The sequence below is a fragment of the Myotis yumanensis genome, unplaced genomic scaffold (assembly GCF_028538775.1).
Source record: "Myotis yumanensis isolate MYYU_CA2020_CCGP unplaced genomic scaffold, mMyoYum1.0.hap1 SCAF_2, whole genome shotgun sequence".
Classification (NCBI taxonomy): Eukaryota; Metazoa; Chordata; class Mammalia; order Chiroptera; family Vespertilionidae; genus Myotis; species Myotis yumanensis.
The window spans coordinates 71811264-71829438 of NW_027223753.1; the positions used below are offsets into that span (position 1 = coordinate 71811264).

The 18175-nt window shown below is 38.4% G+C and overlaps 1 protein-coding gene across 3 annotated transcripts in view; it reads left to right on the plus strand.

Annotated features, from left to right (window-relative positions):
* FNBP1L (formin binding protein 1 like) overlaps nt 1-11992 on the plus strand; it is a 119143-nt gene extending 107151 nt beyond the window's left edge. For 2 of the 3 annotated variants that reach the window (XM_070405623.1, XM_070405621.1), the window contains 4 exons: nt 1950-2082; nt 2463-2557; nt 5121-5269; nt 8326-11992. In XM_070405623.1, the coding sequence (XP_070261724.1) occupies nt 1950-2082; nt 2463-2557; nt 5121-5269; nt 8326-8504 (556 nt within the window). In that variant the 3' untranslated portion in view covers nt 8505-11992. The remainder of the gene's footprint in view (nt 1-1949; nt 2083-2462; nt 2558-5120; nt 5270-8325) is intronic. The other variant, XM_070405622.1, reaches the window with a different exon arrangement.
* The last annotated feature ends 6183 nt before the right edge of the window (nt 11993-18175 follow it).

The window sequence follows — 18175 nt, forward strand, 5'->3', positions numbered from 1 at the left end:
ATTGAGGGATTATTATGTACTAGAAAGTGAGCCCAGCATTTTACATTGAATTCCTCAAAATAGCCCTCTGAAGTTGTTGTTCCTGTTATAAAGGTGGAGAAATTGAGTATCAAATATATCCATAATGTGGCTCAGATTAGGTATCTGGTAAATATCAGAGTTGACATCCAAACAGCTGGTTTGTTTCCAGAACATTGGAGTTAGACTTTGACAGGAGGATAGGGTTTTGTCAGACAAGAAATTAGACAATAAAGGAAGAGTAAGAATATTTAAGGACAAGAGGAAAAACAAAGAATAAAAGCACAGAAATGTGAATATTCTTTCATGGCCTGGAACTGGCTCTAGGCCAGAGGAGACTTGATTAGAAATTATGTGCAGTATAATATCAGGAGGTGAGGATGAAAAGGTACAGGATGAATTATATAAAGTGTTGAATGCTTTTTTGTAGAATTCTGGAGGTATTGGAGAGTCACCAAAAGCTGTTGAGAAAGTAGGTGATACTATCACCTCTGTATTCTAAAGAAAGATAATTGAAAACTATATGAAGAGTAGATCTTATAGGAAAGACATTGACATCAGGGAGAACAATTAGAGGACTTCTTTTTTTTAAATATATTTTTATTGATTTCATAGAGGAAGGGAGAGGGGAAACATCAATGATGAGAGAGGATCATTGATTGGCTGCCTCCTGCATGCCTCCTACTGGGGATTGAACACGCAGTCCAGGCATGTGCCCTTGATTGGAATTGAACCTGTGACCCTTCAGTCTGCAGGCCGGTACTCTATCCACTGAGCCAAACCAGCTAGGTGAGAGATGTTGAAACCATGTCTTGAAAATAGAAAAGAGTAGATTATAAGAATTGTTTAAAAGGCAAAGTAGGTCAGACTTGTCATCTGATTGGATGTCCAAGAAGAGAAAAATGGAGGCTTTCTACCTCAGAAGTATAGATAAAGACTTAATTAAAACAGTAAGAAAAAATAAATTTGGGGCAAAGGTCATGGTTTTGTTTATGTTGATTTTTGAAATATGTGAAAATCTATATGAAAGTATGTAGTTGGATTTGGAAATCAAATCTAGAGCTTAGGAGAAAAAGAGGACGAGATATATACTTGAGTATCATCTAAAGATAGGTGATATTAAAGCAATGAGTCAATTATATCTCATTGAAACTGGAAAAAAACAAAACAATAAGAGATCATTCTGAAGGAGGAGTGTAGGATGAGATGAGAAGAAACCTATGTCATTTTATGTAACATACATTTAAAGGATGAAGAGAGGAAGAGGAGCCAGTAAGGGAGATATAAGACAGCAGAGTGAGGAGAAGGAAAAAGAAAATGTACCCTCCAGGAGATCAGGCAGGAAATGAGTATTAAGGAGTGTAAGTCAGTACTGTCAGCTGTCAGAGTTGAGGAGAGCTGATTGAGTCATAACCTATTATTATTATGATTAGTGAAGAGGAGGTGAATAACTGAATTTGGAGGTAGAGGGCAAGTTAAAGATGCATTTCTATTTCTAATATAGATGGGTGGGAGGATGCTGATGCTGTGAACTCTAAGAAAAGGTGGAATAATGTCTAGATCAGAATATGAGTTTGATTTGGGATATGATAAGTTTAAGAATATTGAGGAATATCTTCCAGCCTTTGATGAAGCATATATGTATAGGTCTGTATATATATATGTATATAATCTCACTTAGGAGCAAGAAATGAGAAATTAAATCTAACTTGTTTTTGGTATTTCAATTGATTTAAAGGATGTTTCCATAAATTCCACACTCTATATACTTTATCAGATTATCTTTAATCAGGTAATATTTTACTAAACTTAAAAGAGATGTGAATCTTTTCAGACTAGGTTGTATGTGAGTCCCCAAATAAAATGAAACTCTTTTATCTGCAAATATATAGAGTGAATATTTAATTTTATGGCTTCCTTTTTGTTTTCAGAGAAGCACTCAACAAAATGAAAGATGTGTATGAGAAAAATCCACAAATGGGGGATCCAGGGAGTTTGCAGCCTAAATTAGCAGAGACCATGAATAATATTGACCGCCTGCGAATGGAAATCCACAAGAATGAGGTAGAGATTTGTTATTTAGCAGTTGTCTGAGATAAATTCATTTGTATAAATTTCATCATGATAGGTTAGTTTTTGCTAGAATTATCTTCAAATATTTATTTAATTTCAGTGCTCATGTACTTTTAGTTCATAAAAGTACATATGGTACATAATGTTTAGTCCCTTGTTGAAGTTTTTAAATTAAAAATGATATATAAAAATAAACACTTAAACTATTTTTTATTAGCCATAAAGTTGATCATTGACCAAACTGGAATAAAGGTTTCCCTTCGCTGAGAATTACATAATCATAACAACTCAAAGCACATTTTAAATGTAGAATATCTTATGAGCTCTTAAAAGTATTTATTAAGCTCAGTTTTACTTATTTTTTTCCTAAGGCATGGCTCTCTGAAGTTGAAGGCAAAACAGGTGGGAGAGGAGACAGAAGACATAGCAGTGACATAAATCATCTTGTAACACAGGGACGAGAAAGGTCATTTTTTTGTATTTTATTTGTATTTCTTCTTTTCTCCCAAACTTTTCTCACTTTTTTTTCTAAACTTCATATAATTTTTTTCTTCCTCCCTCATTTAACAAGTTTGGCTTTAATAACATCAGTCTTTCGAACCTAAATTTTTTGTTTCTTTATAATAGCTATAGGTGAAGTATGAAATTTCATATTGCTGCTCAGTTTGTTTGTCATGCATCCCAAAACAGAGATGGGAACATAGAAAGTTCTTGGAGCTATAATCTGGAGGCATAGGCTCCTCAGGCCTGGGTAGATGCCCTAATAGATGGAGTTGGGTAGCTAATGCCAAAGAAAAATTTAACTGTCAACTTGCTCAAAGTTTTGTGAAAAATGTGTATTGTTAGTTTAGACCAGAGTTTCCAAAAGGCACTTTGCTAAGTTTCCATGTTTTCATATCATTGTGGCATTTCCCTTATTGTAACATGTCTTTTTCTTTTTTATAATAAAGTCCAACAAATTAGCCCACCCGGCGTGGCTCAGTGGTTGAGCATTGATCTATGAACCAGGAAGTCACTTTTCGATTCCCATTCCAGGCGCATGCCTGGGTTTCAGGCTCGAGCCCCAGTAGGGGATATGCAGGGGGCAGCCAAACAAATGATTCTCTCTCATCATTGATGTTTCTATCTTTCTTTCCCTCTCCCTTCCTCTCTGAAATCAATAAAAAAATATTAAAAAAAAATACAGTCCAACAAATTAGAACTCACCTTAAAGAAGAATTTGAGAGTTCTTAGTTTACTACTTAATTACACTATAATTTGATTAAGTTCATTTTTAATTCTCTCTGAGTCTCAGTGCCCTCAAATATAAAATAGAGATTAAAATACCCCTTATTCAGGTTATTAGTAATAAATGAAGTAATGTACATAAAGCACCCAGTAGTAAAAACTGGTTATAGTATGTTCTTGACAAATAATAGTTTCTTCTCTCCATTATCATTTTTTGAAAGAGTACATATCTTCAGTATATCAAACAATACCCCCAAATATATTGGGTTTTGTTATTAGATAAAACCTAGATTTTAATAATTAATCTATTTGGCTTGTGTTATTTAAAAACATGTCTTCCCCTGACTTATTTCACTTAGCATAATACTTTCTAGGTCCTTCCATGCTGTCTCAAAGGGTAAGAGATCCCCTTTTTTACAGCTGTACAGTATTCCATTGTGTAAATGTACCACAGCTTTTTTAATCCACTACATAGTGAAAGAGAAATATCACATGATCTCACTTATATGTGAAATCTAATGAACAAAATAAACTGACAAAATAGATCCAGAGACATGAAAGCATGCAATAAACTGAGGATCCTCAGAGTGAAGGGGGTGGAGGGCAAAAAAGAGATCAACCAAAGAAATTACATGCATATAGGTATAACCCATGGACACAGGTAGTAGTGGGTGAAGGCCTAGGGAGGGGACGAGAGTGGGGAGGGGGGGTTAATGGGGTAAAAAAGGGACATCTGTAATAATTTAAACAATAAAGATAAAGTAAAAAAAAAATGTTTTCCAGGTATACTGAAAGTGCTGTTAAATCTAATCACATAGATTTCCCCATTATTAAAATCTTAGTCATTTGATTCTTTAGCAAGATTATTAACATTTTTCTCTCTGGTTTAAAAGGTTGTGAAGAAAAAAAATGCCTTTAGATTACTGAGTTTTTTATTTTTTATTTTCTAAGTTACTAACTTTCCTGGTAACATGATTAGTTGCAAATGAACTTTATTAGGAGTCTTTGGGTTTTTAGTGACAGAATGAAATACTCTGCCCATATTGGCTTAAACTAAAGAGGGATTTTATTAGCTGACTTCAGAGAGAGCTTAATCTTGGAGTTCAGATGATACATCCTCAGGACTCTGCTCTCTCCACTTCACAGTTCTGCCTTCCACTGTCGTGGCTTCATTTTAACCCTTCATATGGTAATCTTTCAAAGCTCTAGGCTCATATTTCTCCAGGTTCAAGTCCAGTGGAAAGGGGAGCTTCTCTTTCAACAATCCCAAGCAAAGTCTCTGTGCATCTCTTATATCTGACTGGGTTATAGTCCTACTTGTCAGCTCGTCACTCTGGCCATACAAGTGCTGAGTTAAGATGAGCCCTCTGGAGTTAGGACAGAACAAGCCACCTGAAACCTTTTAACTGAACACGGGTCTGGGTGGGTCCTAAGGAATTTTAGGGTCCTCTTGCAAAAGAGATGTGATAAATCCAGGATAATGAAAAACAAGTATCTAATACATCTTTACTTTTTCTCTGGACCTGGTGATAGTGAGAGATATTCACTGAATACATGCTATGTGTCTAGAATATTGTAGTCTTTTAAATTCAGGAAATTCAACAAAGACTCATTTTGTTTTAGAAGAGATCGATAGATAGATAGATAGATAGATAGATAGATAGATAGAGTCAGTTTTAAGAAAATAAAGATTTAATTTGGAACTATATCATAGATACTTAATTCTCTGAATTAATCCTGAGACAATATAAAAGCTTCCCATGTTTGTGATACTTGATCAGAGATAATTTTATGTTTTATAGTCCTGAGGGAAGTTACACTGATGATGCAAACCAAGAAGTCCGTGGGCCACCCCAACAGCATGGTCACCACAATGAGTTTGATGATGACTTTGAAGATGACGATCCTTTGCCTGCTATTGGACACTGCAAAGCTATTTACCCTTTTGATGGTATGATTTTTCTAATACATTACATATGATAAAATTGGTTTCTTAAGTCTACATATATGAGTTATCTACTTTAATGTCCTCAGCCAAATAGTACATTGTCAGATAATTATAATCCTACTTCATTAGTATGAATATTTTTGTTTAACTGTATTACAGATACAGAGATGTTCATTCCATACATGACATTAAAAGAAAATTACCTATTTATCAGTATACTAATACAGATTATTACTTAATTATCAACTTTGGTTGATACAGAATTTCCCCCAGAGATGTGACTAATGCTTAATGTACTCATTAAAGTTCAAGCAGCTCAATCATGTATTCTAACCCAGGAAGTGAAAGGTGGGCGGATGTCACTTCAAGCTCTTCCTTGTAACTTGCTAACATTGGGAGACAAGCACATGGCAAATGGCATATCTGAATGCCACCATATCCTGACTCTGTAGGCCACATTTTCAGATGAGGGAAGGAGAGGGTATGGTAGCTTCAGACTTTGCCATCTTTTCCTCTGCAAGAGTTGGATGACAAACTGTGTGAAGGGAGGAAGTCATTGTGGTCCTCTCCTGCAGACTTTTATTCACCCTTCCCTCTCTTGTGGGAAAAGGATTCTGAAAAATCCTGTTCCTCAAATCACAGAGCAGTCCAGTAACACCTTTATAAATAAGTTGTTTTGTAAAATGGTATGTGAATTAAGGTCCTTCCCCACCAATTTTATTGGTTTTAAAATTGTGTAAAGTCTTTAGTTACTTCTCATTCTAAGAAAATCTATCCTATTTAATAAAAGAGAAACATGGTAATTAGCCGTACCTCTGCTACCCTTCCCATTGGCTAATCAGGGCGATATGCAAATTAACTGCCAGCCAAGATGGCGGCCGGCAGCCAGGCAGCTTGAAGCGAATAGGGAGGCTTGCTTGCTTCAGTGACGAAGGAAGCCAAACTTCCCCGCCTGCCTTGCCGGCCTCTCAGCTGCTCTCTAAGCAACATTGTAACAAATATAGAAGCTAAACCAAACCCCAGAAACCTGCTTTAGTCAGCCAGGCTTCAGCCAGCAGGACCGCAACATTGTTTCAAATACAGAAGGTAAACAAAGGCCAGAAACCTCCTTTCAGCAGCGGAGGTCTCATAGCTGGAGCCGAGCCTCAGAGCTAAAGCTGGCCCAGAATAAAAAAAAAAAAAGGAAAAAAAGGAGCGGTTGGGAGCTTCAGTCACCCGCCAGCCTGAAAACGGGCCTCAGCCCCTCACCCAGGCTGGCCAGGCACCCCAGTGGGGACCCCCACCCTGAAGGGGGTGTGACCAGCTGCAAACACCCATCAGCCCCTCACCCAGGCTGGCCAGGAACCCCAGTTGGGACCCCCACACTGATCCAGGACACCCTTCAGGGCAAACCAGCCGGCCCCACCCGTGCACCAGGCCTCTATCCTATATAGTAAAAGGGTAATATGCTTCCCAGCACCGGGATCAGCGGAGCCGCGAGGCCTCCCGGCACCGGGATCAGCATGACAGGGGGCAGCGCCCAAACCCCCCTGATCGCCCTGCGGCTCTGTGTGTGACAGGGGGCGAGGCCACAACCTCCCTCTCCGCCCTGCTCTGTGTGTGATGGGGCAGTGCCCCAACTCCCCTATCGGCCCTACTCTGTGAGTGACAGGAGGGAGCTCCTCAACCCCCTGATCGGCCCTGCTTTGTGTGTTACAGGGTACGGAGCCCCAACCCCCCTGATCGGCCCTGCTCTGTGAGTGACAGGGGGCAGTGCCCCAACCCCCTGATCGGCCCTGCTCTGTGCGTGACGGGGTGGTGCCCCAACCCCCAAATCGGCCCTACCCTGAGTGTGACTGAGGGTGGCATCGCAACCTCCTGATCCGCCCTGCTCTGTGCATGACAGGGGGCGGTGCCCCAACTCCCCAATAGGCCCTGCTCTGAGCCTGACCAGGGGCTGCACCTAGGGATTGGGCCTGCCCTCTGCCACCCAGGAGCAGGCCTAAGCCAGCAGGTCGTTATCTCCCGAGGGGTCCCAGACTGCGAGAGGGCACAGGCCGGGCTGAGGACCCCCTCACCCCCCTCGAGTGCACAAATTTTTGTGCACCGGGCTTCTAGTCTATATATAAAAGCCTAATATGCAAAGTGTCCCCTCGGGAGTTCAACTAACCAGGAGTTCGATCACTTGCTATGACATGTGCTGACCACCAGGGGGTGGCGCAGAACAAAGGAAGGCCCCAGCCAGCAGCCCAGGAAGGGAGACTTCAGCCAGCCACTGGCAGCCGCTAGGGATCCTACCTGTGCACGAATTTTGTGCACTGCACCTCTAGTATTAAATAAGATATTGCTATAATGTAATCCAGAGACTAGAGAAGGAATTTAGCATATGTTACATGAAGATTCATTTGTGCAAATAGTTACTGCTAAGCAGGTTGGAAGGGTTGGGGGTTGAGAGGAAAGAGCCCTGAGGCTGATGAGGTTTTAAAGAAAGTTTGTGCTCTGTGGCTATAACCATTCTTCTACCATCACCAAAGTGTAGTTTTCTCTCTGCTCTCTCTTTAAGCTACATTCTTTCCACCCTCTCACTGTCTTAAACTAAAGAAGGGTTGTATTAGCTGACTTCAGGGAGAGCTTAATCTTGGAGCTCAGATTACTATTACCATTATTATTATTACTACTACTACTACTACTACTATTACTACAATTACTATTTTCCTGATCCACATCTCATGAATTTTCTAGATAGCAATAACACTCAAGTTTGGGAACGAAGTTGAAGTAGTGAAATCAGTTAGAGTACCCTTGCAAGTCATATGTCATTGTGGCTTATACTTCACCTGTTACATGGGGGTGATATTAATGCCAGCTTGGGAGTTCACATGAGACAATGTATATGAAAGCGTTGGGTAAACTACAAAGTATTGCTACAAAGTAGAGATGTTGCTAATGAGAGTCAGTGGACCTAGGCACATTGAAATTTAGTAGAGTTTCATGTTATTTTGTGTGTTGTTACTTGTAACTTTTATATGAAATTATTGCTGTGTTTAAGTTATGCTTGTACTATGAAAACTCTCATCTAGGACATAATGAAGGTACTCTGGCAATGAAAGAAGGTGAAGTTCTATACATTATTGAGGAGGACAAAGGTGATGGATGGACAAGAGCTCGGAGACAGAATGGTGAAGAAGGCTACGTTCCCACATCGTACATAGATGTAACTCTAGAGAAAAACAGTAAAGGTGCAGTAACTTACATCTAAACTAACCAGGCAGCTTTGTGACATAGGAATGATAAAACAAAAACACACTCAACGGGTGGGATAACATCAGAAAATTTAAAGGGCATCCACGGTTTATTGTTCACTATGTGAGCTGAATGCTCGATCTTAAAGATGTGAATATGACCACAAGAAACTGTTCTTGTTGATGCTTTAACGTGAGTGATGTTGGTGTGGAGCTTAATTGGTGCCTTTTGCTTTATGTCTTGCTTAAGTCTGTGTGAAGGATTTGTGTTTTTCTGCCTTATAAAGAATGGAATTTGACCTATTGGGCAGGAATCCATAGATAAAAGGTACCCCCTCCCAAACATGTACATACACACACTTCAGAAAACTCAGTGACTGTAGTAAATTCAAATCATTAAAACTGCTATGAAAAGCTATAAAAAGCTGATTCCCAAAGAGTGGTTTTATATAGGCATTTGAATTTAGCTACAGTCTCCAAGAAGACAAGTAATAATAGTTGGCTAATTGGATAAAGTAAGAATATAACCATTTTCATTTTCCTCCCTATTAATTTTGGTTTTCTAAAAGAAGAAAATATGTACCTAGCACAAAATCTATTGTAGTAGGCAAATCAAGAGACTTCCAAAATAAATCAATAGCTCTTAGGTGAATAGAATGGCTTTCTTTTGAGACCTAATAATATTTTCAGGCTTACTAGTAATTTTCAGGAACATACAAGCTCCCTTTCAAATTAATCAAATGCTTGTATTTTTTATCTTGAAAATGTCCTTTGGGAAATATCACTTTAGTGATTATTTAGCGGTTATAATAGGAAAATAGATTTAAAATAAGCTAAGATAGAAAATCTTGACTGGGGGAGAAGTACTGGCACGTTTTATGTTGAAAAGAAAAGAACTTTAGATTAAGTGGGTTGAGGAGGTTATCTGAACTACAGTTTAGAGCATCTCCTCATTTTAGCTGGGTCACCAGTTATTACGATAGATTTTTCCCCCCAATTAATTTCAACAAGCATTTGTTGGTAGCACTGTACAATCAAGGATTGTGCAGTGCTAGTTGTGCTGGGAATGAAGTGAAGAAGCAGCTACAAGCTTTGTCTTTAATTTTGCTTGTGTTACAAATTTTTCTGGTGTTTTCAGTAGCTGACTATAAAATAATTTTAGGGACATTTATGACGGACGCTTTAAACTGAACACCCCTTTTGGTCTTACCAAAGGTCTTCAGTAATTGTTCTTTTCTTTTTCCTCCTGGACTGCAGGTTCCTGAAGAGGGTTTCTGAGGAAATGGGCAAGATGTTGAAGGAGGTTACATGCAGCTGCTTTTGGGGGGGAGGGTGTTAGAGTTGTCAGGCTCAGAGAGAGAGAATGAGAGAAGCAAGATGCATGAGTGCATGCAGACATCATTATTTTTTACTAACTTCATTAGCATTTCCATACATTGTTTTAAAAAGTCATTAAGTCCTTAAATTCCTCTTTCACAATTATCCACATGAAGGAAAAAAAGCTAACAATGGCTAACCTTTTTTCCATTTATTTTAATGATGTCCAAATCAGAAAGAATGCAGAGCTGTCAAATTTGTCTTACATTTGGCGGTCCCACCAGCACCATCTCTATCCCAGCTCTGTTTTAATTGACTTTTAGATTCATTGTCTGTTAGAACCATGGCCATTTGTCAGTGTCTGCCTGCGCCACTTCTGTGTTTGCTTAACATCCTGTTGCATGTGTAGAGTGAGCAAGTTAGGTTTTTCAGGCATGTGTTTATAATCCCTTGTTCTTGTCAAAGTCTTAGTTTTGTTTTACATTTGTAGCGCAAATCACGTTGTCAAACATCTCCAGCACTAATGTTCTCATCCTGTTGTTTGTGTATGCTGCTATAACTTCCCCACTGCAAACATTCCAGTTTTGGCATTATGAAGAACTAGTTTGTGAACCTGAAGTATTTATGATAAGAAAAAGAAAACATCTATGCTCTAGCCTACAGCCCAGTTGAAAGAACTCTTTGAAGCGTGATACATCTTCTGCACCTCAGTCTGGGAAGAATCTATAGTCAGCACCAAAATCCTGGCATAGTAAACACAGAAGATACTCACCACCTCAAGACAAAGGACTGTTGTCAGAAGTCAGCTGCTTCCATTCAAATGCTGCCTTAAACTAGAGTGCCTAAATCTGTTGATTGCCAACACTACCACTACAGTATCCCACAAAGGGCTTTATGTGTCAGCTCAGTGTGACCTCCTTTATCTCCCAGGGCTGCTTCAGCTGCGATGTAGCCTCGGTAGGTGGCTTTTAGAGCTCTACCATGTTTGACGGTGCATCTCCAAATTTATGCACCAGACTAAAGACATGTTCAAGTCCATTTGACTTTACTCAGTGTTTTTATGAGAAGTTTTATGGACCTCTCCCCCACTTGTCTTTTAATTTGGGGTTACCATGTTCTCATTTGATTATTACAATGATAGTCTGTTTCCAAGTGATGCTTTTGTTTGAACAAGATGAAAGTTAGTGAAACTTTGTAATGATCTATGTGCACTTTTACTTGTAAAATGGAGATTTCTGTATGTTTATACTTGTAAATATAATTGTCGTTTAGTGCCCTATTGCTCATGTTGTCCTGCCTCGCATTTGTGGTTCTGTTAATGACTTGTATCTTAACTAAGTTCTTAGTGGTGTTTAATAGGGAGGAGGGTGGGGGTGGGGGAATATTTCTACCAATGGAAGCTTCATTAATTTGGTTCTTTACTGTTTTGAGGGAAGAAAGAGAACGTGAAATGGTCTGTGTATTGTTGGATTTTAAGCAATATTTTAGAAGCTGTGTGACTGCTTTAATAATTTTTCCCAGTGTTATTTGATTCATACTAGTTATACTAAAGCTGAATGACAATTGTGTGAAAGTTAATGTCTTCATAAGATCGAATATGCCCCTGTTACACAGCTGACGTATAGTGTATTACTTTTGAGGCTAGTAAACTATGAAGTTTAGATTTTGAATCTCGTTACAGGGTTATTTATATAATGTGACATTATTCAATACTGACAGACTACATAAAGTAGTTTTAAATCCTAGTGCTATTCGTATTTGAAAGGTAGCAATGAGGAGGAAATGTGATCTGGCTGTGTTTGTCTTCTGTACAAAGCCTGAAGTGCTTGTGTGTGTTTGGCTAGCAGCCACAGAGGGCAAAGTTTAAGGTTTTCTTGTAAGGACTAACTGTTCTTTTCAGGCTACTGTTTGTTTTTCTAAAAGCAGGATTTGCTTCCTTAGGAGGCAAGTTCCTTCACGTGGAATAGTGCAACCTGTATATGGGTTATTAGAATAGGACAGACATTTGTACTTGCACAGTTTAAATCATTCTTAAATTTTGAACATGTGAATTGTCCCCAAACTTTAATTTTTCAATAATTTTTACTCTTTTTGTGCACATGTTGATTTCTTAATGGTAAGTGCTTTGTTTAAGATAGTGTTCTCTGTTGAGAATATTTTCATGAAATAAAACAATCTTTTCATGGTCGGTTAAGGTGTGTAATGTGTTATCTCTTATTGCTATGTGAACTAAAGACTTTGTTCTTGAACGTGCTATATTCCAGATAATACAAAATAGATGATAAGTTACATAAGTAGGAACATCTGTGTTAAGCAACGTTTTTTGCAAAGCAGTTTTGGAAATTCTACTTTTTAGTTGCACTTAGGCTTTCCTAGAGGAAAAAGTTAATATTTCTTTACAGTGGATTTGAGTTGAGTGTAATAGTTTGGATTTTAAGTCTTTGTTCTGCAGTAGCTGTGTTCACAGATCTTCCTTATGCACCACCTCATCCTCCGCAGCCATAAAAACTCTCCCTGTGCCTCACCCTCTCAGCATTTCCTGTGCTTCTGCTTGAATTTCTGACCAGTTAGAGAGAGCACCTTTGTCTTCTGTTTGCTATAAATAGGATCATATCTGTCATGTTAGGAAGTATTAATTTCACAAGGTTCAGCTTTTTAAAAGGGAAAATATGAGACTATGAGTGGTTACTTGATCCTGAACAATGAGGGATTGTAATTGTTGAGATCAAAATTTAGAGATCCATGCCAAGCTGGAAGTAGGGACACATACAAAACAAAGTGGTAAGAAAACAGTGTCAACAACAAAAATCACAAAATGAAAAGGGCTTTTACTATCTGAACTAAGATCAGGAAGCCAAATCCTACTTGTTAGGGAAAGATAATATCCTTAAAACAATCCTAACAAAAGCAAAAGTACCTTCAGCCTTGTTGAAAAGGCTAGATTTTCTTTGTGAGGAGGTATTAAGTGAAAAATTATAAACACCAAACCTATTTCAATGAGCTCATATACCTGGCATCAAAGATATTCCTGAATATAGTCACTGTTAATATTTTAAGAAACTAAGTATAAGAGATGCCAAAAGATGGGGGGGTTGAAAAATTTATCTTTATTTTTCTTAATTTTTTCACATGGGTATTTTCCTCAAACTGATTAACTTTCCATGTTTTTGAGCTTTGCAAAGATCATGTCATATTCTGTATTAGCAGGCCTGATATTCAGCCACTGCACATGGATATAGCCATAGTTAATGCTAAATACTGAAATATTTCCATATTGGTTGGTAAGTAGTAATTCCGAAAAGAAGTAAAACTGGTTACTCATATAAGTTCTGGTACGTATTATCTCAAACCACACATGACACCCTGTGATGCGTTTATTGTTTAAACCCCTAGAGTGCCGGGGAGCTCGATCGCCCTCCTCCTGTCTTTCGCCAAAAGTGCCGGGAGCGCTATCACGCTCCTCCTGCAGTGTCCAGTTCTAAGTCTGCTTTTATTAGTGATGATGATATTGCTAAATATGTCAATTCTTGCTGTGAAGATGACGATTTTGTGGAAGATACTGAATATGTAACTTCATTTACTTGCAATTCATAATTTTTTTTCCTAAACTGCTGTAAAATCAGCAAAAATGCCTTGGCAATTTTAGCATAGTTCCTAGGATATTGGTTGGCACCCAAAGGGTTAAGCACTGAGGACAAAAGCTGAAAGGCTTAACTATAGATTTACTATTATTTCAGGTTTGGGAACTCTTTGGTTTTGTAAGCTCCTATCCTGCCCAAGGGGATCCTGGAAGAGACTGGGTAGACAGGTGTTTGGGGACACAGCCCTTCTGTAGTCAAGTTTTGTTTTCTCGGGCATCTTGTTCTGTGGTGGAGGGTGGCCTGTCATGTGCACTGAGGAGGTGTGAGGAGAAGGACTCCACCAGGACTCTGTTTAATACCCAGTAGAGTGTAGAGAGTACTCTCTAGCAAGTGACAGCACAGCTTCCGCTGTGTGCTCCACCCTCTGCCCCTGGCACGTCTCCGGATGGGAGTATCACATTTCTGTGTCTCTCTCTGTCTGCACCTCCACCTCCAAGTCTACCTTTCCCCTCCCTTGCCTGGGCAGACCAAGCTGCTTGGACTCGAGAATAATTTGAGAAAAAGTGAAGTCATTGTTTAACAACTTGATACAAAGGGAAGGTGATGGATCTTAGGCTGCAGGGTTTAACAATGGTGTGGTCATTTTAGAGGTTTGGATTAAAAATATGTCAGGTTAACAGAAGAAGTAGCTTCTGCAGATGAGTAGGCAACAGAGTTCCCAGACCCCATTAAGAGAGTAACTGAGGAGAAAGACTATCTGCCTGAGCAGATGAAAGTGCCCTATTCTGGAAAAAATAAAAAATGCCACAAAGGTAATTTGTTAGTAAGAGGAGCAAGAACCAGAGCTTAAGGCAGGATGGGGGATAGGTTAATGCTACTGTTTTGTGACAGGACAGCCCTTATCTAGAAAGCTGGTAACCTCCAAGCCTTGAAAAGAAAAGATAAACACCCTCTGCCCCTGGCACGTCTCCGGATGGGAGTATCACATTTGTGTGTCCTCTCTGTCTGCACCTCCACCTCCAAGTCTACCTTTCCCCTCCCTTGCCTGGGCAGACCAAGCTGCTTGGACTTGAGAATAATTTGAGAAAAAGTGAAGTCATTGTTTGACCAGTTGGCAGTCTTTCGGTTGTACATCAAGAAGGCCTGGACAAGGAGAACCTTTTTTCTGGATTGGTTCTGTCAATGGTTTGTCCCTGAAATCAGGAAGTACCTTCCCAGTAAGGGACTGCCCTTTAAAGTTCTTTTGATAATGCTCTAAGTCACCCAGAATTCCATGAGTTCAACACTGAAGGTGTCAAAGTGGTCTACTTGCCCCCAAACATCTATTCAGCCTCCAAATCAGGGAGTCCTTTAAGGTTCATTACACATGGTACTCGAGAAAGGATTGTCAGCACTATGGAAGAGAACCTGGTAGAACATGAAAGTCTGGAAGGATCACATGATTGAAGATGCCTTCGTAGTTACAGGAAAAATGAGAAAGCCATCAAGCCTGAAACAAGTCCCAGATAAAGAAAACTGTCCAGATGTTGTGCTGGACTTACAGGATTTATGACAGAGCCAATTAAGGAAACCATGCAAGATTGTAGATATGACAAAATACTAATAAAAAAGGTGAGTGTGGCCCAGCCGGTGTGGCTCAGTGGTTGAGAATTGGCCTATGGACCATGAGGTCATGGTTCAATTCCTGGTCAGGGCACATGCCCAGGTTGCAGGCTCGATCCCCAGTAGGGGGTGTGAAGGAGGCAATGATTCTTATCATTGATGTTTCTATCTCCCCCTCACTTTCTCTCTGAAATCAATTTAAAATATATATATATATTTAAAGTGAGTGAGTGTGTGTGTGTGAAGGCTTTCAAGATGAGGTTCTTGGAGAAATTCAAGAGCTAATAGACACCACCTCAGAGGAATCAACAGGAGATGACGATGGAGGTGAGTACCTCTAATCCAATGTCAGGTGATAAGGAAGAAGACAGAAGAAGCAGTGCCAGAAAACAAATTGACATTAGACGATTTGGCAGAAGGGTTCTAATTATTCAAGACTACTCAGACTTCTCTTATGACATGGACCCTTCTATAACACAGACACAGAAACTAAAGCAAACAGAAAAAGGATTGGTACTGTACAGAAACATTTTTAGAGAAATGAAAAAGCAAAAAAAAAAAAAAAAAGACAAATTATGATATATGTCTGTAAAGTTACACTGAGTGTGCCTGTCTCTCCTGCCTCCCCTTCCACCTCTTCCATCTCTTCCCCCTCTGCAACCCTGAGACAGCAAGACCAACCTCCTCAGCCTACTCAATGTGAAGACCAGGAGGATGAAGGTCTTTTGTGATGATCCACTTCCACTGAATAAACAGTAAATAACCATTATGCTGTACAGTTAATAAACTTACCAGTTTTGTATGTGTGTGTGTGTGTGTCTGTGTGTGAAAATCTAATAACTATATGGTAAGAACTGTATGAGATGTTTTCGTGTCATCATCGCTTAAGTGTTCATCGTGTAGAACATCATGTACAGTGTTTATGGAAGTGGATTTTCATTACATCAGCATAAGATGAGTGATATTCAATATAGAATTGATAATGCATTAGTTTTCTTACTGTTTAATAAGTTTGCTTTCAAATAATTACATTACTGTACAGTATGCCTCTCTTCTAATTGGAGATAATGCGTATCAGCCTACTATCACAGGTAAGTGGTTTTTAAAAAAGTAACAATGTTTTCAATACCATATTACGAATATGACTGTATTACTGTATACCATAAAAATTTCATAACGATTCATTCATTAGTGTATAGGCTAGGTTACTGTGAAGGAGTCCTGTTGATTACAGTAGGCTACCATAAAGCAATCATATTGCTGCTGCTTCATTATCAGTGCATGAATTGTTATATGCCTGTAATATTAATTTGCTTTTTACATTATTTTTTCATTTTTGATGTCTTGTTAGTAATAAGTGTAACATGTACAATGTTTTATATCATACAAGACTTGAGGTAGGCACTGACAGTCTTGTAAACAGATGATGTAAACACAGTACAGTAAATATAGTGCAGTACTATAATTTTCATAATACTTTCTTTTTGTAGCTTATTTTGTTGTAAGAAGACAGTATGCAATGCATATAACATACACAATATATGTTATTCAACTGTTTATGTTATTGTTAAGGCTTCCGGTCAACAACAGGTTAAGTAATTAAGTTGATGAGGAAGCAAAAGTTATATGTAAATTTGGGACTGTGTGGGGGTAGGTGCCTCCAACCTCCACGTTGTTCAGGGTCAACTGGTATAAACAACGCTGTTCTCTACACCCATGTGCATGTTTATGGATGCGAGAGTTTCTCTACGATCTACCTAGGAGTGGAATGGCTACCAGTGATGACGAACCTTTTGAGCTCGGCGTGTCAGCATTTTGAAAAACCCTAACTTAACTCTGGTGCCGTGTCACATATAGAAATTTTTTGATATTTTCAACCATAGTAAAACAAAGACTTATATTTTTGATATTTATTTTATATATTTAAATGCCATTTAACAAAGAAAAACCAACCAAAAAAATGAGTTCGCATGTCACCTCTGACACGCGTGTCATAGGTTCGCCATCACTGGGCTAGACTGTGGGTTATATTTATATTCAGTTTTAAAAGATAATGCCACATTTCCCACTTAAAGTGATTATAACATTTTTACATAACTACAAGTTGTCTATAAGGGTTACCTGTGCTCCATATCATGGCCAACACTTAGGAGTAAGACTTTTTAATTTCTGTCAGTTCTTTGGATGTAAAATAGCATTTCATTGCTCTTAATTTGCTTTCCCCTGATTATTAATGTCGTTGAACCTATTGAATAGACTGTCTTTACCCCATTGTAAATTCTTGCTTCCTTTGTCATAGACTAATCGACCTTATAGGCGTGGATTTATTTCTGGGCTCTCTATTCTGTTCCATTGGTCTGTGTCTGTTTTAATGCCAATGCCATGCTGTTTTGATTATGGCCTTATGTGATATAGTTTGACATCATGTATCATGATTTCTCCAACTTTGATATTTTTTTTCAAGATTGCTGTGGCTATTTGGGTTCTTTTGTGGTTCCATGTAAATTTTAAAATTATTTGTTCTATTATATGAAAAATGCCATTGGTATTTTGATAGTGATTGCAGTAGTTTTAAATGTTAAATTTTTTTCCCATCATGAGCATGGTATATGCTTCCATTTATTTGTAATTTCTTCAATGTATTGTACTAAGCTTTAACCTCCTTGGTTAAATTTATTCCTAGATGCTTTTAAAAATGCAATTGTAAATGGTATTGCTCTCTTAATTTCTCTTTCTGATAATTTAATTTTTTGTGTATAAAAATGAAAACAATTTTAGGATATTAATTTTGTATCTTGCTACTTTGCTGAATTCATTTATCAGTTCTAGTAGTTTTCTGATGGAATCTTTAGAGTTTTCTCTCTATAATATTATGTCATCTGCAAATAATGACAGTTTTACTTCTTCCTTCCAATTTGGATGCCTTTTATTTCTTTTTGTCTGATTGCTGTGGCTGGGACTTCCAGTACTATGTTGAATAAGAGTGGTGAAAGTGAGCATATCTATCTTGTCCCAACTCACACTTTTAGTATGAGTTGAGTATGATATTAGCTGTAGGTTTGTCATATATGGTTTATTGTGTTGAGGTATGTCCCCTCTATTCCCACTTATCTGAGAGTTTTTATCATAAATGGGTGCTGGATTTTGTCAGATGCTTTCCCTTTATTAATATGATTATATAATTTTTA